The following is a 27,805-nucleotide window of genomic DNA, read 5'->3' on the forward strand; positions in this document are numbered from 1 at the left end:
CTACATGTGTTTTTCATTCTCAGGAATAGATTTATAAATGTAGCACCTTTCTAAGTGCTGTTTTGGATATCGTCTACAAAAAGGACGCTTGGTATCTTGATCACCTATGAATGATGTTTGATAAATGGTAAAACCATCATGACTGTTAGGAATGTACTCATGTGCCCACAGACAGAAGTTTTGTGAATTCTGTTGCCTTCTTTCTGGTTCAACCTTCTTTCGTCCTAGGCTCTAGGAAAAAGATTAAAGGAAAAACTGATAAAAATGTACATTTCAGGATCACAGTTTCACTGTTAAAGTTTGGAATGTTAGGGAAGAAATCCACTACTTTGTCATGGAACAGTTAAAAATTAAAGAAGTACTTACCAAAGTTATTATCAGAACCACTGCTGATCTGCTGCAAGCAGTTAGGTTATAAATATTATTCTCTGACCTACCAATATATACCTTTCTGGTAGCATGATTAACTATGCTGGTGCACAGACAAAGGAAAACCAGAAATAGACATCTTGACTTTTGATCTATTATTATGAATAAAATAATAATTCTTTTACTTGCTATAGCACTTTATATATTCAAAGTGCAGTACTAAATAACTGAATCTTCATAACAGCCCAGTGAGGTACATAAATAACATTATTTATGGCTTACAGATAAACAAACAAAGTGTAAAACCAAGTTTTTCAAAAGTGTCCCTTACTTTTGTGTGCCAAAACTTGAGACCCAGAGAGTCTGATTTTTCTTATGTGATGTACCCACAGCTCCCACTGAACTCCCACTGAAGTTCCACGTGATCAGTGTCTCTGAAAATTATTAGGCATTGAGTATAGCACACTGGGCAAAAAAATGGAAGGTTTTCAACATTAATGAATGCTTTTGGGAATCTGGGCCTAAGAGTTGCCCAAGGTCACAAAGGGATTCAGTAGCAGAGCAGGAATCAGAACATGGGAGTTCCTGACTCCCTACTCTGCGCACTGTCTAGTCGATCATGCTGTCTCTTTTGTTGCCATAGAAACATATCAACATTCCAAAAAGGAAAAAAAATCAAAATTGAAATTATTACGCATGCAAACGTAAAAGGCAAAAGAGGAAATTTTAAAAATTTGCTCAGAATGGTGGCTCCCTTAAGACAGTGCTTCTCAACCAAGTGTACGCAGAGGTCTTCCAGGGGGTACATCAACTCATCTAGATGTTTGCTTAGTTTTACAGCAGGCTACATAAAAAGCACTAGCAAAGTCAGTACAAACTAAAATTTCATAGAGACAAAATGAGAAAGTAAGCCATTTTTCAGTAATAGTGTGCTGTGACACTTTATATTGTTATGTCTGATTTTGTAAACAAGTAGCTTTTTAAGTGAGATGAAACTTGGGGTATGCAAGACAAATCAGACCCCTGAAAGGTTGAGAACCACTGCCTTAAGATACCTTTAAACACATATCCTATAAGCTCCTCTAGGCTACTAAACTTCCAGGCAGAGCAGCTACATAGGGAGGCCTCTATAACTCTTGCTCACCACAGAGGTAAGCTCCATGCTAGCTCCAAATAAGCTGGGAGAGACGGGGTTGTGCCAGAGGGGCACATGATCTATACTTGTGCAGATCCAGAGTCTGGGATAGCAGGACAGCCTTTATTTTAGCTCCACAGACTGTAACAGGGTATGCTACTATCAAAGCAGAGTATATTAAAACACAATATGGAACTTTTAGTGCATGGTAGCAGGGTCCACATGGACAGTTAGTGCATAGCAGGCTAGTGCACTGTAGATTTACACCCTAGTTGGCCATGCACTAACTGTTCGTATAGACATGTCCAGAGAGGTTGTGCTGCAGTCCTGAAGCTTGCTCACAGGTTGTTTCTTACAATCCCTACTTTATGACCCTGCCAGCAGGTAGGGGATTTTGGGGGACAACTTTATAATAAAAATAAACTTTATTAAGAAAATGCAAAAACAGGGAAAATTCAATAGTGAGGGGTATGGGGTTTGTTAAGGTAGACAGTTGGGGAGGGGTTTCTTTTAGTAAATAGGATAGGGGGTTTCAATAGTGGGGTACAATACAGTGGGGTACAATACAGTTGGTAACCAATTAACACAAGCCGGCAGCCCAGGATACAGTCCAGGAAGGCACAGCCTAGCAGTGGCACAGGCTTATTTCTAGCAGCAAAGGCGCTGCGGAGCAAGAAACAGATTACAGATACAGACCAAGGAGTTAGCTTGGGTCTGTCTGCTGGGGAAACAAGGCCAGCAGCTAGGACAGGGGGAGTTTGCAAGAGGGAGTTCTTACCAATCCCCAGGACAGCAGCAAGCACAGAGACAGGAACGGCAGTAGCATCGGAGGATGGAGAGAGGACTCGATTCGCTTACAATAATCAGGAGATCTCCAGGCACAAATTCGTTGTTCGTGGGAGGGGAGTTTAAAAACGGGGGTATGCTCAAAAACAAACAAGTGCGGGGAGAGGGCCCCCCAAAGACCCCTAGCTGATCAGACCAGGTGGCAAAGCAAGGACCTTCTCCGAGGTCTGATCAGAAAATGTCCAGCTTTAAAGGCAAACTCAGGCAGTTTCCCACCAGTACTTTTGATTGGCTCCTCTTGATACAGGGGAGGAGAGAAGGCAGGGGAAGGCTGCAGGTAAGCATAGGCATGCCTGGGCATGTTCTGAGCCACAGGTATGACTCATATGCTTAATTAGTTGGCCACTTCAGGTCTTGCATTTCTGGGCAGCGCCCCCCCACACCGAGCCCGGGTCTGAACAAAGGAACCAAACAAAGAAGCAAGAAGCCCCCTCTCTAGGCAGAGCAATGGCTCCAGTTAATCTGTACAAGCCATTCCTATGAATAGGGCTGTGACTTTAGTTAGCACAATGGCCGGGAGGGGCGGCCACACAGGACAAACAGAAGGGAGAGGGGAAAAAAGGAATGCAGCAGGGGGACAGCTGTAACAGACACTTTATTGCCCACAAAAAGACCATTTATTCTAACTTTTTGAGAAGAGATGAATTTCACCAACACAGCAGTGTGAGAGAGAATACTTCCAAAACTCTGCTTCCAAAACAGAATGCCAGATCTGCATTTGCACACCAAGCAATCAGTGTGTCCAGATAAAAAATCAGTATAAAAACACTTTTGCAAGTGGCTAACCCATAAACCTGTAGACTAAGAGAAAGTGACATGATTTGGGCTGCTATGCTCCACAAGAAGTCAATTATGTATGTATCACACTTGCCAGATCCTACATACTATTCTAGGTATCTGTAAATGCTATATTATACTGTTATGAGGATTGAGAAGACATACCCACATGTAATTACGCATAAGAAGTTATGTCCCAACAATCTGTGCATGTTATCAGTGCTGTTTAGTGTGCATTTTCTCTCATCACCTTTTTGAGCATCCATGAATTTTGCAAGAAAATTGTCTTTAATCTCTGGCAGGTTGAGAGATATGAACTTGCTGATTTTCTCAGTGCTGGATACTCACAAAATCAAAGTACTCTCCCACATTCTGTAAACAATGCCTGTTGTCATGGGTTGAAAATGGAAAGTGATTTTTTACTGCTTTCTGAAAAAGAGATCAAGAAAAGATAAGTTATAATATACCTTATGCCATCCATCTGTGCTATAATCTTAGTTTGCACTTTCTGACACATGCAAAAATTATGTTTTTCTTAACAGAGGCATTATCTGTTAAATCTTCTTGTACATGCGTTTATTCCTGCAAAATTTGCTCTCTGTATTTTTCTCCAAAATCATCTGAATTTAATATTCTCAAGACTTATTGAACATGCACAGGATTAAATGCAAACTTCCAAATCAGAGAAATCATATTCTCCATAGAAGCACCAAGATATCACAGAAATGTCAAGACTTTTTTGTATGGCTCATTAGTGAGCCCTCAACAAATGAATGTTGAACTACAAAAGGGAACTCAAAACTGAGTTAATCTGAGATTTAAGTGTTGAATACCATCCAGTAACCAGGCTCTGGGAGCCCATTAAGCACAGAACTAGTTTTTAAACTCACCTTTTACGCATACTTTTTATCCATTTTGTAAAATTAAAGCACTATTTTAAAAAAAGCATCTGAAAATGCATAAACAGAGTTGTAGGAAAGTAATAAATGTAATAATTTACAAATTAATTGTGCATTATATAACGTTTCAGTCCTATGTGTATAAAATGGTTAAAATATGAAATTCCAAAAAGTATTCTGGACTACTAGACTTGTCTTTTTTGCTTCTCCAAGCACCGTCTTTCGGTTTGTGTTGGAAACGGTTCATTTTTACAACTTCTCTAATGATTTTTATACTTAATATGGAGGCAGGAATATTCCATCTTATAACTGTAGATCTTCATCTCAAGGGGGCATATCTAGTTTTACTGTGCTATAATACAAAAGCTATTTGAAATAAATTGTGGTTTGTAACAGAAAATATAAATCAATTATAAAGAAAAATATAATTATGGTCCTGATCCTGAAAGGACAGGCAGATGCCAGGGTCTGCCTGCATGGAATCAGCTGCAGGATCAGGGTTTAGGTTATAACTGAAGATCTCCATTTGGTACACTTTATAAATCTTGGTTTGGTCTTGTGCTGTGTGCCTCATGACCATATAATCTCTCAAACAAACTCAGCTAGTCTGTAGCATGCTTTTGCTTAATTATAGATCTGTAGTACTTTTCAAGTGTCCAATTCTATAGCTACTCCATGCATAGAACTCATAGTGAAGTCAGTGGGATTTTCATAAGCAGATCAGCTACACCATGAATATGCCTCTAAGCCCCAATTTTGCAAATAGTTACACACCAGAGTTAAGTTATGCATGTGAGTATTCCCACTGAGTTCAGTGGGACTACTCATGTGTACTTGCTTACAGGATCAGGGCCCTAGGTAATTAATCCTGCATGGATAAAATGCACAGAGCTACCACTGAAACACATGAGTGTGGTTAAGACCCAGTCACTTACATCTTTACAAAGGAATAGTGAGTTTATTTATAGTTTTTATGTGCTGCAGGAAAATTGAAAAACAAAAGATACATATATATTGAATAATATATCTGGGAATTATTTAACAAATTAAGTACAGCAAAAAAAAAGCTATAGTAAAAATGGTTTTAAGATTACAGCAAAGTAAGAACAATGAATAATATAATCTAAGAAAGAACTATATTCCTGCCTCTGAGAAAAGTAATTAACCTCGCAGCCAGGAAGTTCCCTCACACAGAGAGATTAGAGACAGTCAGCTCTGGCACACAGTGACCTTCCAGCTCCTTTCAAACTGAAACAGTTTTCATCAGCAGTTTTTTTTTAAAAGTCAAAGCAACACAAACTTTCTCAAACTGTGTTTTTATGACATCACATTCCAGTCTCTTTAATATATCTTCCTTCTCTTTCTGCTGACATCATTCTAATCCATCATAAATAGATGAAAGGGCCTTCATTAATTCTTCCGGATAGTGAAAACAGCTACCCAAAAAATGGATGTCACAACATAAGAAAGGTCATATGAGTATGGACCAATGGCCTGTCTAGCCTGGTATTCTTTCTCCAGCAGTAGCCAATGCCAGATGCTCCAGAGAAAGGTATAAAATCCCATAATGCACTGTAACCTTCTATTCCTCTCTTCACTATTCCAAAACTCCCCTGCTAACTACTCTCTTTTAGTCAAATTCTGCTCTTAGTACACTGAGGTCAGTGAAGTTACTCTGGTTTTAAACCAGTATAAATGAAGTAGAATTTGGCCTCTGGTCTCATGTGATTGTAATAGTGCTATGAAGATGTCACCTTCTCAGGGAGGACAAGAGAAATCATCAAGAAAACTGCAGAGTTGTTCAGTAGAGGGGTAGGAATTTCACCCTACGGCAGCCAGGGACAAACTGATGACAAACTGCAACAAAGGATGCAGTTTGTTGTCTCTCCCAGATTAAATGTGCCAACTTCCAAGAAAGCATACTAGATAAATCCAAACAGTGGTTGTGTTCAATGAAACCAAGACATTCAACTCTTTGGGAAAGTGGGTTAAGTTCCCTACTTTCTATGGGACAGGGATCTGAGTATAAGACAGCCTGACTTCCAGAACTGGAGCCCAGTGTGCTATGTATGCTGTAGATTCTGATAACTTTACACATTAGTCTAGTTGAGGAGCAAAGTTATCCAAAACTGGCACTATGTGAGCTAGTTATGGCTTTCTTTTGTTTTACTATGACATCATGTTAAAATGATAGCATTCACCATATATTAATAGCAATCTATAAATAATTAATATTAACACAACTACCATTAATTCTGCCTTTATGGACTCAGAAATCAGGAAATTCTAAAAATTAAGATTGTTGCCACAAAGTAAATGTGGCCCCAAAGCACATTCTATATATTTTAGGTATGTGTTAAGAGTTGTCCTTACAAAAAGCAGAAACGGAAAATACTCTAAATGAGCAATGTAGCACAATTAATGTTGTGGGTACCACTTTAACTTTGGAATCTGCTGCATTTGGAGTGCACAACATTGCAACCCTTGTGTTGCAGAACACTATTTTTTTGCATGCAGTTTCCAGGGGTCTTTTGAAAGAAGGGAAAAAAGCAAGGGTCTGCATGCATGGATCCAATTGTAGGATCAGTGTGCATGCATGAAACTGTCGCCTTTAAATGTTCATAACTTTAAAAACACTGTACTGATTATTTTGAAAAAACTTGGTTTGATTTCTAACTCTCAGTAAAGTCTTTAAAAAAAAGAATTCAAGTTTGAAATTTCTGGCTTTAACTGTTTCAGTTATCAAAACAAACTTCCTCAAGGGAACACATATTCCCCACACAATTCAAAATTGCTTACCAAATTTCAATCAAACCTTCATACATACATATTTTATCCACATTTGTTGGACTGAGACCAATTATAGTCTTATAGAACAGCCAGCATGGATTTGTAAAGAACAAATTGTGTCAAACCAATCTGATAGCTTTCTTTGATAGGATAACGAGCCTTGTGGATAAGGGTGAAGCTGTGGATGTGGTATACCTGGACTTTAGTAAGGCATTTGATACGGTCTCGCATGATATTCTTATCGATAAACTAGGCAAATACAATTTAGATGGGGCTACTATAAGGTGGGTGCATAACTGGCTGGATAACCGTACTCAGAGAGTTGTTATTAATGGTTCCCAATCCTGCTGGAAAGGCATAACGAGTGGGGTACCGCAGGGGTCTGTTTTGGGACCGGCTCTGTTCAATATCTTCATCAACGACTTAGATATTGGCATAGAAAGTACGCTTATTAAGTTTGCGGATGATACCAAACTGGGAGGGATTGCAACTGCTTTGGAGGACAGGGTCATAATTCAAAATGATCTAGACAAATTGGAGAAATGGTCTGAGTTAAACAGGATGAAGTTTAACAAAGACAAATGCAAAGTGCTCCACTTAGGAAGAAAAAATCAGTTTCACACATACAGAATGGGAAGAGACTGTCTAGGAAGGAGTACGGCAGAAAGGGATCTAGGGGTTATAGTGGACCACAAGCTAAATATGAGTCAACAGTGTGATGCTGTTGCAAAAAAAGCAAACATGATTCTGGGATGTATTAACAGGTGTGTTGTGAGCAAGACACGAGAAGTCATTCTTCCGCTCTACTCTGCTCTGGTTAGGCCTCAGCTGGAGTATTGTGTCCAGTTCTGGGCACCGCATTTCAAAAAAGATGTGGAGAAATTGGAAAGGGTCCAGAGAAGAGCAACAAGAATGATTAAAGGTCTTGAGAACATGACCTATGAAGGAAGGCTGAAAGAATTGGGTTTGTTTAGTTTGGAAAAGAGAAGACTGAGAGGGGACATGATAGCAGTTTTCAGGTATTTAAAAGGGTGTCATAAGGAGGAGGGAGAAAACTTGTTCACCTTAGCCTCTAAGGATAGAACAAGAAGCAATGGGTTTAAACTGCAGCAAGGGAGGTCTAGGTTGGACATTAGGAAAAAGTTCCTAACTGTCAGGGTGGTTAAACACTGGAATAGATTGCCTAGGGAGGTTGTGGAATCTCCATCTCTGGAGATATTTAAGAGTAGGTTAGATAAATGTCTATCAGGGATGGTCTAGACAGTATTTGGTCCTGCCATGCGGGCAGGGGACTGGACTCGATGACCTCTGGAGGTCCCTTCCAGTCCTAGAATCTATGAATCTATGAATCTATAATAGTATATTTCAGCACAGGGGTCGGCAACATTCGACATGCGGCTCGCCAGGGTAAGCACCCTGGCGGGCCGGGCCAGTTTTATTTACCTGCTGACGCAGCAGGTTCGGCTGATCGCGGCCCCCACTGGCCGCGGTTCACCTTCCCGGGCCAATGGGGGCGGCGAGAAGCGGCGCGGGCGAGCGATGTGCTGGCCGCGGCTTCTAGCCGCCCCCATTGGCCCGGGACGGCGAACCGCGGCCAGTGGGGGCTGCGATCAGCCGAACCTGCCGCGTCAGCAGGTAAATAAAACTGGCCCGGCCCGCCAGGGTGCTTACCCCGGCGAGCCGCGTGCCGAACGTTGCCGACCCCTGTGCTGAAATATACTATTATAGATTCATAGATTCATAGATTCTAGGACTGGAAGGGACCTCCAGAGGTCATCGAGTCCAGTCCCCTGCCCGCATGGCAGGACCAAATACTGTCTAGACCATCCCTGATAGACATTTATCTAACCTACTCTTAAATATCTCCAGAGATGGAGATTCCACAACCTCCCTAGGCAATCTATTCCAGTGTTTAACCACCCTGACAGTTAGGAACTTTTTCCTAATGTCCAACCTAGACCTCCCTTGCTGCAGTTTAAACCCATTGCTTCTTGTTCTATCCTTAGAGGCTAAGGTGAACAAGTTTTCTCCCTCCTCCTTATGACACCCTTTTAAATACCTGAAAACTGCTATCATGTCCCCTCTCAGTCTTCTCTTTTCCAAACTAAACAAACCCAATTCTTTCAGCCTTCCTTCATAGGTCATGTTCTCAAGACCTTTAATCATTCTTGTTGCTCTTCTCTGGACCCTTTCCAATTTCTCCACATCTTTTTTGAAATGCGGTGCCCAGAACTGGACACAATACTCCAGCTGAGGCCTAACCAGAGCAGAGTAGAGCGGAAGAATGACTTCTCGTGTCTTGCTCACAACACACCTGTTAATACATCCCAGAATCATGTTTGCTTTTTTTGCAACAGCATCACACTGTTGACTCATATTTAGCTTGTGGTCCACTATAACCCCTAGATCCCTTTCTGCCGTACTCCTTCCTAGACAGTCTCTTCCCATTCTGTATGTGTGAAACTGATTTTTTCTTCCTAAGTGGAGCACTTTGCATTTGTCTTTGTTAAACTTCATCCTGTTTAACTCAGACCATTTCTCCAATTTGTCTAGATCATTTTGAATTATGACCCTGTCCTCCAAAGCAGTTGCAATCCCTCCCAGTTTGGTATCATCCGCAAACTTAATAAGCGTACTTTCTATGCCAATATCTAAGTCGTTGATGAAGATATTGAACAGAGCCGGTCCCAAAACAGACCCCTGCGGTACCCCACTCGTTATGCCTTTCCAGCAGGATTGGGAACCATTAATAACAACTCTCTGAGTACGGTTATCCAGCCAGTTATGCACCCACCTTATAGTAGCCCCATCTAAATTGTATTTGCCTAGTTTATCGATAAGAATATCATGCGAGACCGTATCAAATGCCTTACTAAAGTCCAGGTATACCACATCCACAGCTTCACCCTTATCCACAAGGCTCGTTATCCTATCAAAGAAAGCTATCAGATTGGTTTGACACAATTTGTTCTTTACAAATCCATGCTGGCTGTTCTATAAGACTATAATTGGTCTCAGTCCAACAAATTTCAGCACATAAAGAATTTGTTTTAGAAAGTTATCAACACTAATAAAAAATAGTACTAACTGAGCAACAGTATATCTTGGGATACATTTTTCCTTACCACAGATGACCACCAACTTATTCCCCTAAGCATGAAAACTGGAAGCCATTACACTTTTTATGTTAGTTCTTATTCAGATAATTTAGTAAGCATTTACTCAATAACATCCCGCAGCAAGGAGTTCCATAAGTCAATTATATGTCCACAATAACTAACCTGCTCCCGAATTTTGTATACTAGTGGCAATCTCTTCTCAATATATTGAACCTCTTCTGGATTTTGTACCTGTTTTAGCATACAGTCTGTGATTGATTCAGGTTGACTATGGAATATTCCAAGGTGTGGGAACTAGAAAATATAAATGTTTTGATCCAGAAAACAAACACATCAGCATCAGAGAAGCAGTTATTTTTATTATTTATATTTTCATTTATTTTTATTATTTGTATTAAGTAGCATTTGGGGCCCCAGTCGGAATTGGGATCCCACTGTGCTACCACCATAAAAAACACAGAAGAGAGCACAATCCCTGCCTTGAGGAGCTTCTGATGTAGAAAGACAAAATAGATGAAGGAAGGAGAAAGGGATGTAACATACAAAGAGCATATTTAGAATGATGGGTTGCAACATCCTGTTAGTTCTGCAGGGGGTTTTCTGAAAGTCCATAATTTAGTGGTAGTTAATGTTGCAGGAGCATCCTTTACACAGTCACAGCTGCAAGGTTGTTATCTTTACTATTGCTGCTGTTCTTGCCGCTATATGGAAAGATACTGGACTTGATGGCACTAAGCAGGAGATGCCCAGCACATTATAGGTTCAGGATCTTAGAACCTGCACAAAGAAGCAAAGCACTCGTGGAATATGTGTGTACATACATTCACAATGCTGAGGAGCCTAGACCTCAGCAACAGTGAGATCAAGCTGCTGCTGCTGCTCTTGTGTAACCTATAATTGAGACAAGTATAAGGTAGACTTCTCCTGGAGGAGAAATAGCAAATTACCTATAAGTAAAAAGAAAGAAGAGGATTCAAGGCAGCTTAGAAACATGGAAAAAATCTGTTGAAAATGTGCACTGAACGTAGAGATTTTTTGTGAAAGTCTAAGAAAGTTGCAAGGGAAAAAAGGATCTAGGTTTGTAAAGTGATTTTTAGTATGTCTTTACAGATTGATTTCTAAACCCATATGGAACACCACACCATAGGGTGATGAGATTGTGACGTTAAAAGTTATTCAATCAATTCTAATAACTGTAAAGTTGATCTCACTTCTTTCTGTGTTGCTGTCCTATTCATGAAAATGTTGCAAAAAGTTTCCAGTGGGAAAGGGGAAGCACTTTTAAAAAATGTTTCATGTGGATTTAACATCACAGCTCTAGCATGTAATTTGATAATACCCTTGTCACCACAAACTAATTACAAATAGAAAATAATAATAATCATTTCACTTGGGGCAACTTTTTGAAAATGTAAATTAATTAATCCACACAATAATGCTGTGATGTAAGGAAATAATCATGATTATCCCCATTCAGAGAAGTGGAAAAAGAGAGAGATTAAAGGTGATCTATATAGAAAAAACTGTGGTTATGTTTCTTTCCATTTCTTTATCACCTATAAAAAAGATCTGAGCACATCAGAAATATCAGTAATGTCAAGATTTCTCTGACTCTTCCTTTGTTGGTTGAAAAATTTATTTGATTCAGAAATGAATATTGCTAGCTGTCTTGGTCCTTAGTAGAAGGGGTAGAGGAATTGAATTTTAGTCACTATCTCAAGTAACTAGGTTTCATTTTCTTGGTATTGGTAATGTCAATATCCCAGACCATAGAGTAGGTTTGCTTGAAAATTTTCCAACAAAACTGTTTTTTAAATGGAAAATAGGGTTTTTGATAAAATAAAACATTTTGCATGAAGTGTTTCCTTTCCATGGAAGATTTTGTTTTCTCATCAAAATATTTTGGCCAAAACCTTTTGGTTAGTGAGTTTTCTGCTGAAAACTGGAAAATTTCAGAGGATATGTCAATGAAAACGAAAGGCTTGTTTTTGTTTGTTTCAATCAAAAATTTTCACGGGGGGAGGGGACATAGTCAGACCAGTTTTATCAGAACCCTGCCAGGTTACACGAGGCCTGGATGGATTTCTACAAAAATCAAAGAGAAAGAAGCCTCGCAGGCCTTCTTCCCCTGTCCCAGGGAGAAAGCAGGCTCACGGCCACGCTTCCTCTTTGCGGGGCCCGGTTAAGAAACGTGCCCACGGCCACCCAGCTGCTCAGGGGCAGAGAAGCCAGTGGGGCTCAGGGCCGTGAGCCAGACAGATTCTGGCCCGCGCTCCAGCACTAGGGCTGCCCGGGCCAAACCCTCCCGCCCGCTGATGGGGCGCTTTGCCAGCCCCAGGGCTGCTGCGAGCCTGGAGCAACCGGGGCGGTTGCTATCCGCTTCCCAGCGATAAGCTGCCCCTGCCGGGACCAGCGCGTGCCGCTGCTTGTGCCATGGCACCAGGCGGGGGTGGGTGCACTGGGCTGGGCTCTGCCCCCGCTCCCCACGGGCGGTTATTCCTGCCCGGAGCGAAGGGGGCTGGCTCGGGTCCTGCTTGGCCGGGGACGGAAGCCGGGTCGCCCCCGCGCCGGTCTCTCACCCAAGCGCCGTCCCGCTCGGTGCTGGGGTTGGCCAACCTGCCTTTGGGCATCGCTGGGCCCGGGCCGCCACCTGCTGCCGCGCTGCGGGGCCAGCCTGCGGCCTCAGCTGCCGGACAGTGGTTGCCATAGTCACCGGTCCGCCGCGCGACCCCTGAAACTCAGGGGCCCGCCGTTACTCCGCCAGCGGAACGCCCCCCGCCCACTGGAGACCCCCCATTTCAGGGCTGGGGAGGCCTTGCTATGGGAGAAGGAAAACTCCCTGGATTAGGGGGACCCCATTCCTTTAAAGGGGTGGAGGAGATCCCCAGTGGGTGAGAGAGGCTCCCATTTAAGGGGACTGGGGAGGCCCTGCATCAGGGGATGGGGGAGACTCTCACTTATGGATCATAAGTGAGAGTCTCCCCCATCCCCCATAACCATAAGTTATGGTTGGGGAGAACTCAGTGAGGCAGTGAAGATCCTTGTGGATGCAGGAGACCCCTCCCTCATTCTGGCACAGGGAGAGAGACCCCTTTTATGGTTGGTGAGACCTTGGTATTCATCAAGTGTAGGGCCCCTTATTCTGAGGGAGGGAGAGTACCTGTGGGGGTGAAGACTCCATCATCTGAGGGGTGGGAGAGACCCCCCTTATTGTGTGGATACCTTCCCCAAAGTGAAGGATCAGAGAGAATGGGGGACTTACACCTATACAAGGAGATTCCTCTGCTTCACCTATGGATACATTTGTTCTAAACTCATCTCCTTAGGGAAAGGAAAGTAGCTATACCTTATTTAAAGGACGCTATTTTTAAAATACAGGAATCAGCTAAGAAAACATCAGTGGGATCATTTTCCTTTGCCTTATATGCATTTTGTGATATGAGTCTATGCAACACTTTAAGTGTTTCAGGCTGTACACCAAGAAGCTTTGTGTAAAATCAACCAAGTTATATTATGAATCTCCTGCATGTTCATTTACTTAAATCAAGCTGTCATGTGGTTCTGATATTTCAATGAGGTCCCGGTCAACACGCAAGTGAAGACAAAACCATTCTTTCCTGCGTTCCAACGCAGCTGGACAAAAATGAGATAAAGAAATAAAATCTTGGACAGTCTCTTAAAAAAGGCAGTAGAGACTCTGAAACATGTTTAATTTGTTTAGAACCAATAAAGTATTTTAAAACAAGCATTTCAATAACATTTTATAATCTGGATGATAATATCTGTAGAAAAAAGAAAGAATTCTAACCATAAAAACAAGGACACTTGAAAGCAGTATGGCTGTCACAATGTTAGGATACTATTTCTGAAACAGAAAAAACACAAAAATTCCAATCAAATATTATTTGATTTAGAAAAAATATATTTACAACAGTGATTGATGTTAAAAAGTCAACATCTAGCTTTTTTGTAATTAAAAATTATTTATAAGCAGAACATTAGCAGTGGAAATAAACCCTCTCTCCCTGCCTTTTTTTTCCCCATGAGAGAGTTTGTGCACTCAGCTGTGGCTACTTCCACACTTAAACTTTGTTACACTAACTGTTGCCATAGGATAGTGCTGTGTATAAAACAGGTGCTGTTTTCTCACCAATGTATTGTCAGTGAGATATATTTCTGTGTACTTATACTGAATTGTTTTAGACTTACACACATCAGTGTTCATTTTAAAAAATCTCAGTTTCTTAGATGTGCAAGAAAATGCAAAGCCAGTTTATACTGCAGATGATAAGCAAGGCTATTTGCCACACACACACACACAAAAAAAGCAAGAGGTTAAGGAAGTGTAAAAGATGACCTACCGATTTCAATATTAACAGATGTGAAGAAAAATATTACATACTACAGCCCCAATTCTGCAAGAATTTATGCACATGCCTAACTTAATGCACTGTGAGTAGGCTCATAAAGTTCAGTGGGACAACTCCAGTATCACCAAATCCAAGTGTTCAAAAATCAAGAGTAAGGCCCAAAAAAATCATGGTATTGACTTAAAAAAAAGCACTAGATTTAAAAATAATAATAAATTTAAGGGCCTTTTATTTGCCTTCTAGCTTTGAGCCTGTAAAGTTAACATTTTCAAGCTTTTCTCTGTAACTATGAGGGCTAGAAACTTATTTTTGAAATAAATAAATACAATAAAAGCTGAGAGTCTCAAAAAATAACAGGACTCGAAGAGCTGGTATTTTAAGAAAAACAAATATCACAAATCTTGTGATTAAAATGGTGAGATTATGTCATTGTGCGTAGTCAAGCATGTGTATACATTTTTGCAAGATCAGGACCTAAATAAATACTCAGCACCCAGTAAGGAGGTTTTCATCATACTCAACATCTTACCAGTTCAAGCGACTAGGAAGGAAATAAACAATATTTTGAACCACCACTGCTTTTAAAACAATTGTAGGAAAAGTTTTCAAGTTAGATTATAAATGTCCATATGAACAATGGAATAATTAAATTATGAATTTAACAATTTAGTTAAGTGCAGGTGAGCATATAACCAGAGAACTACACTGTGAAAATTAACATTAATAGATTTTAGTGATTTTGAGATTATTATTATTATAACCGTGAGTCAAATGGGGAGATGCATTTTTATCTTATTTAGATAACATCGCATCTTAGATCTGAAAATTTTCTTTCACTGTTCTCTAACACTTTTTTATGTATGTGTATGTGAAGCTTTATTTACTGTTTAACCAACTGTTTAAAAGATTTATCTAAACATTCTCCCATTTATTTGAAACTTTTAAGAATACTTTGTGCGCTACAAATTGAATTTAAACCTTCCCGAATCTACTTTCCTATTTTCTTTTTCTTTAGTGCAAATTTATTTAAAATAGATCTGCAATGTACAAACACATCTTGTTTTCCATCATTGATTTTGACAGAATGAAATTTTTATTGTGCTCTTCATAAAACTGAATTTATGTGATACATAGTTTTAAAGTTATAGTCAAAATACAATATCCTTTCATTACTGTATGACATTTGTTCCTTACTTAACATATTAGCCTGCCATTCTATGTTGAAAGCTATAACAAACAATTGCATTACTTCTTGTGAAAATGTACCTTGGTAATGTTGCTAAAAGTATAGAAAAAAGCCTGCTGAAATGGTAAAACAACTTAACAATATTAAGCAGTGATTGGCTTCCCCATCCAGTCAGTAGCTCCACCACCCAATGTGGGTCCTTCAAGCAAATTGCCAGTCAACTCTAATGGCTCTAATTCTACCTGCGTTTAAACCTGTGAATAAAAACAAAAGCCTGCAGCTGCTTTTAAAATGTCACTCAATTTACTGGAAAACTACAACTCTGGCAAAGCTTGTGTAAGTTAATCATGGGCAGACCCTCATTACAAAACTCACTAAGTAAAAGAGGCATGAGATGGCACCCTTGTGACAATGCCAGTCTTGGAGGCTAAGGATAATGAACAAACACTCATCACTGGTAAGCTATGAAAAATAGGGTTGTGACACATTGCAAAGGTGGTCTTGTACTGCCACTGCCTGTGCTGTAAGTGTTAAAAATGGAAAAAGAAAGGACCTCAGTTTCTTGTCCTTTTGGAATGAAACCTTTCATGGGCACTGTATTTTCTTTAAAAAACAAATTATTCATACCATATAGCAGAATTTATGCAACATGAAGATCCCTCTTGTGAAATTGGTGATTTCTGGTACCAAAACCTTCAATTCTAAAATTATACTCTAAAGGAAAACCCTTCATAATTAGAGATGCAGATGTATAGAAAGAGTCCAGTTCAGTCCTCAAAAACATCTGTGTAACTCTCTCTGAAGTCAATAACCAAATCTTGAGAGTTTGCTGTTAACATTAAGGAGACCAGGATTTGGCACACAGAGAATTATATGTGAATTTCTGATGGCAGAATATGATCCAAACATTGCAACAACTACAATGCAAGATAACAGGTAAATAAGAATTCTATATTGGACGTACATCTTTCATCTGTCTTTTAAATTATTAAGTTATGATGTTTCTAAATAGAGAGAGAAAGAAAATAGTGGGGTGTAAGGTGATTGTATCTGAGTTCAGACCATATTCCAACTACAGTACAGACCCGTTTACGTGTGAATCTGCTTAGCACGCGGTAGTGCCATGCCTCCCAGTGCTACCTATTTAACACGCGAGACTTGTTAACACGCGGTACAGGAACTTGCTATGAAGCGCTACAGATTTGCTTACTAACTCACTGACATAGAAATCGACAGGAAGTGCGGAGCAGAAACATGTTGCATGTCTTTACCGCCGGGGGGGGGGGGCAGCAACATGAAAGCGCTGCCACAGCAAAGGACCCTGCAGCGCTTTAAGGTCCCTGTCCCTTTTCCCCCCCTCGGCCGCCGACAGGGGGGAGGGGAGGCAAAGGGAGCAGCTGCCCCGGGGCCAGCGATATAAAAGGACCTGCTGCGGTAGCTGGGGGATGCTGAATCCTAGCCTCGCCCCTTCCGCCCGAGGACCCGCCCCTTCCAGGGTCCAGAGCCACCCCTGCCCCGTACCGGTAAGTGTCCTGAGTTATTTTCACCTCTGTATAGTAATAATAATGTTTTTATTAGATTACACATTTGAAGTTATATTCTTGCAAAGTGCCATTAACAGATAGGCCTGCAGTATTTGAGACGCTGTGAATATGTATGTAATCCTAGATAATTAGACATGTATATATAGATATCTTAAGATATTTCAGCATGGCCCTCTTAACCCGCGGTCCGTTAACAAGCGGTCGTGACGGCTTGACTCCCGACATCCGCGCGTAAACGGGTCTGTACTGTAAAACCAAAGAAATTAAATGCAAAAACCTATATGATTTTAATTAAACTGGTGTAAATTGGGTGCGGTTCTACTGATTTTAAGGTAGTACTCCAGAGTTGCACTGGAGTACCTGAGGTCAGAATGTCATCTTTTGCCTCTTTTCTTCTTCTTACCATGACATTTTTATGCTGCACACCACAGCTGGACCAGCTTATGACTTCCTTTGTATCACACGATACCCTCTCTTTCTTTGAGTCCTCCTTTACTTAGCTTTCTTTGCTACTCTCCTTCTGAATGTTGTCAAGGCCTATCCATGAGCTGGATTATTCTATTGTTAGTCTATTGGTCTGAATCAGGCTTCTTGTATTTCATAAAGTCTACCAAGGGATCTTTTGGAAGGCAAACTAGCAAGTAGAAATCAAAACCATTTGTGATGAATCAAGTGTTAGCCCTTTGTACATTGATTTGTACTCTTTTCTATCATTTTGTTGTTGCTGATTATGACATTAATTTTTCCATTCTAATACTCAGAAGGGGTGTGCCACACCACTCTTACAGTTTTATTGCTAAAATTTAAATCATGTTTTGTTTTGTTTTGTTTTAAGGGAGCTGGGGTTGGACTTTCCACCCATTCCTTAGGACATTAGAAATTGTTTCTCCTGTATTCCTTCACACTGTGCATATAGTGGATTTGCTTGTGCTCAAATGTTAGGCTTGTTCCTCTTCTCAATCACATCTGATTTACGCTAGTGTAATTCCATTGACTTCAATGGAGTCACTCTCAATTTACCTGGGTGTAAATAAGAGAACAGGCCCCATATCTTCAGGCTGTTCTAGGGTTTTGACAGCTCTTTCCCTGCTCCATGCTTCTACTGCAGCAGTTAATGTAGGAAAGAAGAAGAAGCTGTTAAAAATCATTTGTCTAGTTTAGCCAGTAAGTGTGAATCTATTATATTTATAGTGTCCAAGGAGACATGACAACACCATTTCTACATTAATGCTTTCTCTCTGTGTCTTCGTACTACCACACACTCTGGCACAGCAAGATTTAGATTTTGTAGATGGGGGCTTGAATGTTGAAGGATGAAAGTTGTAAAACATTATGGTTTATATTATAGGAAATATAAATAATAGTAATAAAGAAAACAGAGTCAGGGAAGGCTCTATACTATAGTTGTGGATGAGATTTTCAGTCTTAATAGTTCTAAGTTCACTTATGTTGTCTCAGTATCTTTCTGAAATATTTGTAATACTTGTTTAGAGCTATCCTTTATAGGGGAGCAATTAGAGTTCAATTATCCATTAGTGCTGTACTATTGGTAACATTACACGTCAGACACAGTATGTCATGAAAACAAGACACTGAGCAAGGAAATAAATTGATATATTGGAGAGAGTTCAGAGAAGAGCTACGAGAATGATTAAAGGATTAGAAAACATGCTGCACACTGACAGACTCAAAGAGCTCATTCTAATTAGTTTAACAAAGAGAAGGTTAACGGATGACTTGATTACAATCTAAAATAATCTATATGGGGAACAAATATTTAATAATGTACTCTTCAGACTAGAAGAAAAAGGTATAACATAATCCAATGGCTGGACACTGAAGCTAGACAAATTCAGACTGGAAATAAGGTGTAAATTTTTGACAGTGAGGGTAAATCACTGGAACAATTTACCAAGGGTTATGATAGAGTCTCTATCACTGACAATATTTAAATCAAGACTGGATGTTTTTCTCAAGAATATGCTCTAGGAATTCAGAAGTTCTATGACCTGTGTTGTACAGGAGGGCAGATGATAACAATGGTCCCTTCTGGCTTTGGAATCCATGAATCGATGAAATCAGGAAAATTATATTTTTAAGTAGCGCTGTCAAGCGATTAAAAAAATTAATCACGATTAATTGCGGGATTAAAAATACTGATCGTGATTAATCCCGCTGTTAATAATAAAATAGAATTTATTTAAATATTTTTGGATGTTTTCTACATTTTCAAATATATTGATTTCAATTACAACACAAAGTTACAATACAAAGTGTACAGTGCTTACTTTATATTTATTTTTTATTACAAATAATTGCACTGTAAAAAACAAAAGAAATAGTATTTTTCAATTCACCTCATACAAGTACTATTGTGCAATCTCTTTATCATGAAAGTTGAACTTACAAATGTAGACTTATGTACAAACAAATAACTGCATTCAAAAATAAAACAATGTAAAACTTTAGAGCCTATAAGACCTTCAGTACTACTTCTTGTTCAGCCAATCGCTTAGACAAACCAGTTTGGTTACAATTTGCAGGTGATAATGCTGCCCGCTTCTTGTTTACAACGTCACCTGAGAGCGAGAACAGGCGTTCGCATGGCACTGTTGTAGCTGGCGTTGCAAGATATTTACGTGCCAGATGCGCTAAAGATTCATGTCCCTTCATGCTTCAACCACCATTCCAGAGGACATGCGTCCATGCTGATGACAGATTCTGCTCGATACCAATCCAAATCAGTGCGGAATGATCCATGTTCATTTTCATCAACTGAGTCAGATGCCACCAGCGGAAGGTTGATTTTCTTTTTTGGTGGTTCAGATTCTCTACTTTCCGCATCAGAGTGTTGGTCTTTTAAGACTTCCGAAAGCATGCGCTACACCTCATCCTTCTCAGATTTTGGATGGCACTTGAGATTCTTAAACCTTGGGTTGAGTGCTGTAGCTATTTTTAGAAATCTCACATTGGTACCTTCTTTGTGTTTTGTCAAATCTGCTGTGAAAGTGTTCTTAAAAAGAACATGTGCTGGGTCATCATCCGAGACTGCTATAACATGAAATATATGGCAGAATTATGCTCTTGTTCCTTGAAGTTGTGTTGGTGAGGGTGGTGCTTTGAGAAATTCTGTCTGCACAAGGCAAATGCAGTCAGGATGACTGAAACAGCACAGCTTATGCCTGCTGCAGAACAGTGCAATATGGGCTCCTTTCTCCAGGCCCACAAGGGAGGTTGACCTCACCAATTTACGGGCCTTGGGGGTTCATTAAGTGCACTAGCCACATCTCCTTTTGTGCTCAGGAAGAGCTATCAGCAGCACAGTCCCTTTGTCATATATGAATGTACTGTGGGAAAAGACTCCCTATGTCATATACTTCTAATACACCCACAAAAGACTATCAAGAATCTATCTCTAGACTCAACATAAATGTAAAGAACTCTCTAGCTTACTGAACTCATTCACTCTGACTGGACAATGCCATAGAATTCAATAAGGGCCAGATCTAATGCCCACTGAAGTCAATAGAAAGACTACCATTGACTTAATTGGGCTTTGGATCAAGCCCTAATGTTCTCCACCTCTACAGCAATCAGTGGGCCTTGTGTAAAACCTAATAGAGATATCTTAAGGCCTGTTTATTCTTTATCCGCCCTCCCCACCCCCCAGCATCCTAGTTATGGATACGGAGGCTTCTTTCTAAACTTTACATTGTGCTCAATTATGATTTCATTATGCCGACAAATGTCTACTTTGAGAAACATGGAGATCACGAAAGTCAATTCACACAATCTAAATAATAATACAATGCAGGTCTCTGCAGGATAAAAGCTAGTATATTAATTTAATACGAATAATAATTTCATTTTCATTAATAAACTCACTGTGCCTCCCCTGCCATAGACATGTATTTAAACAATGCTATTCTTGAGTATTCAATTAAAATATATCCTTTCCAGAAAACATGTAACCAAACATAGAGCAGTATTTCCTCGCATGCTTCACAATGACCCAACATTTCTCTAACCTCTCTCCCCATGTCCCCAAGTATTTTGTAACCTCTGAGATGACCACATTAGCACAAAAGGAAGGAGAGGCCAACAAAATGACATTTGTGTAGGAAATGCATTTTCTGTGAAGTTAAAACTAAACTATATAAAATGAGCAAACAAGTTACAATATTGTTTTTATGGTGAAGCTATTCACGATACAATTTAAAATTACATTTTGAGCTTAAACAGAGGCAGTTTGCACCACCTACTGGTATATATTGCTTACACTCAATCTTGAAACATCTGTCCATGAAAAACCTTCTAAGAAACTAGTTACATTTGCCAGATCTTAAATAATACTTACAATCTCAATTTCTTTCAGAAACCATTTCCTAAAACAAGCTATTTGGAAGCCAGATTTATTCATCTAACAAAATTAGTACATTGTACAGCTTGCTTCTGAAATACAGGAATGATTAAAACAATGCTGCCAGCCAATGAGATACAAATGTAGGTTTTCAAAGGCACTCACTCTTGGCGAAACTCTGCTCCCATTTAAATCAGATTTCAATGGGAGTGTGTTAGGCCAATGCTGAGCACCACCTATATATTAAAAGGAATACAGGAATCAATATATATTATCAGTTGTTAAAGTAAAAGATTCAACTAGGCAACTAAAATTACAAGAATCCTAAACAAACAAGATAATAAGTTTAACATGTTCCACAGTAGTTAAAAAAGAGAAATCACCCATTGAAAATATGATAGTTTTATATTAATAATCATCACCATCATTAACATGGCTTAATTCCAGCCAGGTAATGGAAACACAAAATATTCATTTAGGTTCTTTTCCATTACAAAATAAATACATAAATTAAAATAAATTTCCTACACGTCAAAGCCAGAAAAAAGCAAAAAATACATTTGCCCATCTGTAGTGAGAATACTGAAGGCAAGATTGTGGCTGGCCTGCACAGGTCCACAAAGAGTGGATGGGTGAAAGGAACCTTCTCCCTGCTGCTTACAACCTTGACGGATGATGTGTGTTACAATTTCAGTCTTTGCACTCGTGCAAGGACAAGAAACGTCTACCAGCAGCAGCACTAGACCGTCAAAGATGAAGGGAGCAGAAGGGTGTATCCTGGGCATGCCCATTCAGTAACACCTGCTAAGGGAGCTGAACCAGAGTTGGGAGGAAAACACATGGCTCTCTGTTAAAGGTTAATGCAGATCCTGCTGTGTACTCTCCCACCAGTAATCTGGCAGATGCAGTAAGAATGCTTCTGCCTATCTAGATAACTTATATTGTCTCTATCTTGCCCGTATCTGAGCACCTCCCAAACATTAATGAATTTAATGGTATGTCTACACAACATTTGGAGTAAGCCTTCCATCTGGGAGTTAACAGATTTGGGTTACTGGGCTGGCGCTAGCGCTCTGAAAATAGCTGTACACACAGCACTTTGAAGTCGCAGCCTGGGCTACATTCTGATTCTGCCGCAGAATGTCTGATAGTTAATTATCTTTAATTAAGTCTATGGCAGAGCCAGGAATTGATCCTAGTCTGGTACCCTAGCCACAAAACTAACCTTCCTTCCTCCATATTTTCCATTTGGTGCTGAGCTCCTCTGAACCACTTCTTCCCCCTACCCACCCCCCATGAGTGAAGGTTTGCATACATATAGCCCATAATATGTTAAAGGGTTCCCATAACATGAAATCCACAATATCTTCTTGACCTAATTAAATTGCTCTAGATGAGCTGAAGAAGGGAGTGATCAGTGAGGTGATAAAATTTGCAAATATAAAATCATTTAGATTATTCAAGGCTAGAGATGATTCTACAGAAACTGTAGCTAGACCTAATAAAACTGGGTGAATGGGGAACGTTGGGATATGCCCTCTGAACTATGTAAATAGAAACTGCGCCTATCATATAAGATCTATATGCAAGATTCATCCTGGAATTAATTTTTATGGCAAATATTCTATATGCATTCAAGATGGGATTTACAGTGGAAGAGCTGATAGAACCTCACAATAGTGGAGCAACTGTCATTAACATTAGGTATTATAAACAGTCTCTAAAGCTAACAATAAATAAATGCTTTGTTTAAAATTCTAGTTTTTATAAATAATCAGAATTTCCACTATCTTTATTTAGAATGAAGAACACTAGTTCCCCTAGCAATTAAACATCTAATTATATAAAGAGATATCAAGATAGGTATTAGATATTTCTTTCTTTCACTGATACTTCAGATGTCTATTAAATCCTCCCCAGTAAATCCTTGGGGAACTGTACTAGTGAACAAATGTAGCAAACTTGTCATTAGTTAGCTCTGTCTGCTGAAAACAGCCCCGTGAGATCATAGGGCACAAATCAGGTTACAAAGAAAGAGCTGTCAATGAGAAATTCAAGGTAACAAATGGTGAAATTGTCAGATGACAGTGGGATATAATCTGCAGCATCTCTCTCTGGAAAGAATCTGTAAACAGTGGGATCACTTCATCTTGTTGGCCCTCACTCACTCTGAGGTGGACATGGCAGCCATTTTCTTTTGTTTACCAACACTTCACAACAATTTTTGTGAAGGGAAGTGAAGAATAACAGTCAGCTGAATACTAGGGCTGCTTTGCCCATTTTACAGACAGAGAAAGGAGGCATAGAGAGGTGAAGTATTTGCTAAAGGTCACACACTGAGTTTTGGCACAACTGTAGGTAGAACCCAGAAGTCTTGACTAATCTAGAGATTAGACAACACTTATCCTTATCTTCTTATAAACTGATCAGAGAATGACATTTGCATTTTAGATGATGCTGGCTTGTTTTATAAAATGTGGACAGGTTAGTCTAACTTTAAAGGGAATTAAATGCCATGGTGGCAAATGCAGCAAGAAAAAACCGACACTAAATATGAATAGTTCGGAGCATCGCAAGCCATTTGTTGCAGGCAAGTACAAATGTCCAGATCCTCAAAGGTATTTAGACAGCTAACTACCATTTATTTTAATGAGAGTTGCATGCCTAAATACCTTTGAGATTCTGGGCCAAAGCTCCTGGTGCTTTCATATTCTACATCTCATCTTACTAATTAGCTAACAAAAGAACACACATGGATAGTGAGATGTGTGAATAACAACTGCATTAACTAAAGAGAAAATGGGTTTCAGAGTAGCAGCCGTGTTAGTCTGTATCCGCAAAAATATGCTCTAATAAATTTGTTAGTCTCTAAGGTGCCACAAGTACTCCTGTTATGCTCTAATAAATTTGTTAGTCTCTAAGGTGCCACAAGTACTCCTGTTATTTTAAAGAGAAAATGTAAATAAAAGTGCAAACAGCTGTCATTCGTAGGTAACTACCTAAGCTCATCCAGGTGTCAAAAAAGCTGTTACTCAATTTTAAATTATACTACCAAACATACCTCCAGGCTTTAGTCTTCAACACAAGTTAAACTGACTAGTCAGAGTACTGTAAGCATCTGCTAAAGAATGTCTGGTAATTACAGATCAAAGCAATAATTTGGATGCCATTAGTCTTAATATTAAGGAAGCTCATGGAGATAGCTTACTCTAAGAACATAAGAATAGCTATATTGGGTTGGACCAATAGACTATCTAGCCCAGGGGTGGGCAAACTATGGCCCGCGGGCCACATCTGGCCCGCCAGCTGTTTTAATCTGGCCCTCGAGCTCTCGCTGCAGAGTGGGGTCTGGGGCTTGCCCCGCTCCGATACTCCAGCTGGGAAGCAGGGTCGAGGGCCGCTCCACGCAGCTCCCGGAAGCAGCGGCATGGCCTCCCTCCGGCTCCTACACATAGGGACAGCCAAGGGCTCCGCTCCGCACACTGCCCCCACCCCAAATGCCGTCCCCGCAGCTCCCATTGGCCAGGAACCGTAGCCAATGGGAGCTGCAGAGATGATGCCTGTGGACAGGCAGTATGCAGAACTGCCTGGCTGCACCTCCGCATACGAGCTGGAGAAGGGACATACCGCTGTTTCGGGGAGCCGCATGAGGTAAGTGCTGCCTGGAGCCTGCACCCCTGAGCCTCTTCCCGTGCCCCAACCCCCTGCCCCAGCCCTGTTCCCCCTCCCACCCTCCAAACCCCTCAATCCCAACCCAGAGCACCCTCCTGCACCCAAACCCCTCATCCCCAGCCCCACCGCAGAGCCTGCGCCCCAGCTGGAGCCCTCACCCCCTCCCACACACCAACCCCAATTTTGTGAGCATTCATGGCCCACCATACAATTTCTATTCCCAGATGCGGCCCTCGGGCCAAAAAGTTTGCCCACCCCTGATCTAGCCCAATATCCTGTCTTCTAGCAGTAGCTGGTGCCAGATATTTCAGAGGGAATGAACTGAACAGGGCAATTATCAAATGATCCATCCCCTGTTGTCCAGTCCCTGCTGCTGGCCGCCACAGGTTTAGGAAGATTCAGAGCATGGGGTTGTATCTCTAACCATTCTGGCTAGTAGCCACTGATGGACCTACCCTCCATTAACTTATCTAATTCTTTTTTGAACCCAGTTATACTTTTGGCCTTCACATCAACCCCATCAACGAGTTCAAGAAGTACTTCTTTTTGTTTGTTTTAAACCTGCTGCCTATTAATTTTATTGGATGACACTTGGTTCTTTTGATATGTGAAGGGGTAAATAACACTTCCCTCTTCACTTTCTCCATACCAGTCATGATTTTATAGCCATCATATCCCCCCTTAGTCATCTCTTTTCTAAACTGAACAGTCCCAGTCTTTTTAAACTCACCTCATACAGAAGCTGTTCCATACCCCAATCATTTGTCTTGCCCTTCTCTGTACTTTCCCCAGTTCTAACAGAACTCTGTCTAGATGGGACAGAACGCCACACAGTACTCAAAGTGTGGGTATGCCATGGATTTATGGCTTTATGCTATTTTCTTACTGTCTATCCCTTAATCCTAATGACCCCTAACACTCGCTTAGCTTTTTGGATGGCTGCTGCACGCTTTGCACGGGCGCCAGTTCCACGCACCCCAACATGCCACGGATTCATTGCTGTTAATTTTATGAGGGTCACAGGCACGGCCATGAAACAAGCCGCCCCCCACAGTGGAGCCTTAGCTGAAGCCCCCGTGCGCGGCGCGCGGACACGCCCGGCCAGGGACGCACGTGCCCAAGCACGTTGGCGAGCCGCGAGCTTACACAAGGGCTGCGGCAACGCCTGTAGCCTGCCACTCTCGGCAAGTCCCGCGAGAAGAATCCTTCTCCGCGAGATTTCCGTTCCCCCTTCCCCTCCGCTTCTTGGGCAGCCGCGGCCTCACGCTCCTTCCGGTTCTGCGGCAGCCTGCCCCCGCCGGGGCCGGGCTGGCTGCGAGGACAGAGCCAATGGAGGGCACGGGGGCCCCCGCGTCCCGGGGAGCCTGTGCTGAAGCGGGCCCCGCCGCGGGAAGCGACTTAGGGGCGCCCGTCCCGCTGAAGGGAGACCCAGAAGAGCTGAAGCAGGTGAGCGGCAGCCTCCCCCGGGGCTCCGAGCCCGTAGCCAGGCGGGGAGCCCGCGGTTCGGTGGGGCCCGGTCCGCTTTTGGCTCCGCTCCCGCACCCCCTCACACGATGTTCTAGAGCCGGGGTGCCCGCTCCTCTCCCCCGTCTACACACACGCCGGGGTGTCTGCCCTGCGGACTCACACCTGTGTCCATAGCCGGGGTATCGCCCACTTTATCCTCCTGCGGTGCGTGGGAGGGGGTGTCAGCAAGCCGGGGGCATGGCCACCCGCACCGTCTGCCAGCATGCGGCCCGGTTGGCACCAGTCGGATTACCAGGTGTCACTCAGGCACACGGACATGGTGGCAGTTTCCCATTGTCTCGGTGCCTGTCAGCCTTCAACTCTCCATACCTACAGTTATAAAGAGTGCGCTGTGAAGTGACTGTCTCGGTCCGCCCTGGGTTTTCTTTTGGCACGTGGAGTGGGCTGCCACTTAGGGATAGTGTACACTAAAAACCGTGCAGCTGCACTGATGCAACTGTGCCACTCTAGCGCATCTGGTGAAGACACTGTATGCTGACAGGAGAGAGATGGCTTATTCACGCTCCTGCGGGACATAAGTTATACCAACATAGGTGGTAGTGTGTACAAACCCTAAGTGCAAAGTAGGGAAGAGGAGCATGGTCTGAGCACAGCCCTGGATGCCAGGCACATTCAAATTCATTCTAGACACAGACCCTCTCTGACTTTGGGAAACAGACTTTCCCTGTCTTGAAGAGGGGAAACAAATATGGGCCTACTCCAGAGGAGTTGCTAGGACTATATTTCTCTAGGATGAGGGAGTGCTTGTAAAGTACTTTGATAAAAAGTGCTAAATTTAGATAAAATAGACATCTGTTTATCTTGTCAACATTGCACCTTGCAATGATCACTACTGAGTTCAATTTCTTTCATTGGATTCTGCTCCATAGAGGTGACCTGATTTCAGGGTAAACATGTAAAGGTGCCTTTTTAAACATTGGCAATTAAGTGTCCTGTATGCAATTAGAGAGGGTTCATTAGCCATCCTCTTTCAGCATAACTCATAACACGACACATCTAGCTTCAGTTTCTCTTCTATCACAGTAGGAATGGCTTCTAGAGAATACCCCTTAAGTACAATTCAGTCAGTTTAGTAGGTGGGGTGCATTGCTGCCGACACTGCAGTTTGACATCTGTTCCACCTTGTATTTAGCTGAGACACTCTGAGTGCCTTTTCCAGACCTGTAGAAGAACTCTGTATAGCTTGAAAGCTTGTCTCTTTCACCCACAGA

At 41.4% G+C, this 27,805-nt stretch overlaps 2 protein-coding genes across 2 annotated transcripts in view; one reads left to right on the forward strand and one right to left on the reverse strand.

The window, feature by feature from the left end:
* Nucleotides 1–26,852, reverse strand: TEX36 (testis expressed 36). The gene is given in 5 exon segments (XM_065407747.1): nt 1–231; nt 3,476–3,556; nt 10,098–10,229; nt 13,744–13,800; nt 26,697–26,852. Coding segments are annotated over 5 exon segments (657 nt in total).
* The window catches only part of EDRF1 (erythroid differentiation regulatory factor 1), a 52,850-nt gene continuing 51,441 nt past the window's right edge, over nt 26,397–27,805 (forward strand). The window contains exon 1 of the mRNA XM_065407746.1: nt 26,397–26,513. Within this exon, the coding sequence (XP_065263818.1) occupies nt 26,397–26,513 (117 nt within the window). The remainder of the gene's footprint in view (nt 26,514–27,805) is intronic.

The sequence above is a fragment of the Emys orbicularis genome, chromosome 7, assembly GCF_028017835.1.
Source record: "Emys orbicularis isolate rEmyOrb1 chromosome 7, rEmyOrb1.hap1, whole genome shotgun sequence".
Lineage (NCBI taxonomy): Eukaryota > Metazoa > Chordata > Testudines > Emydidae > Emys > Emys orbicularis.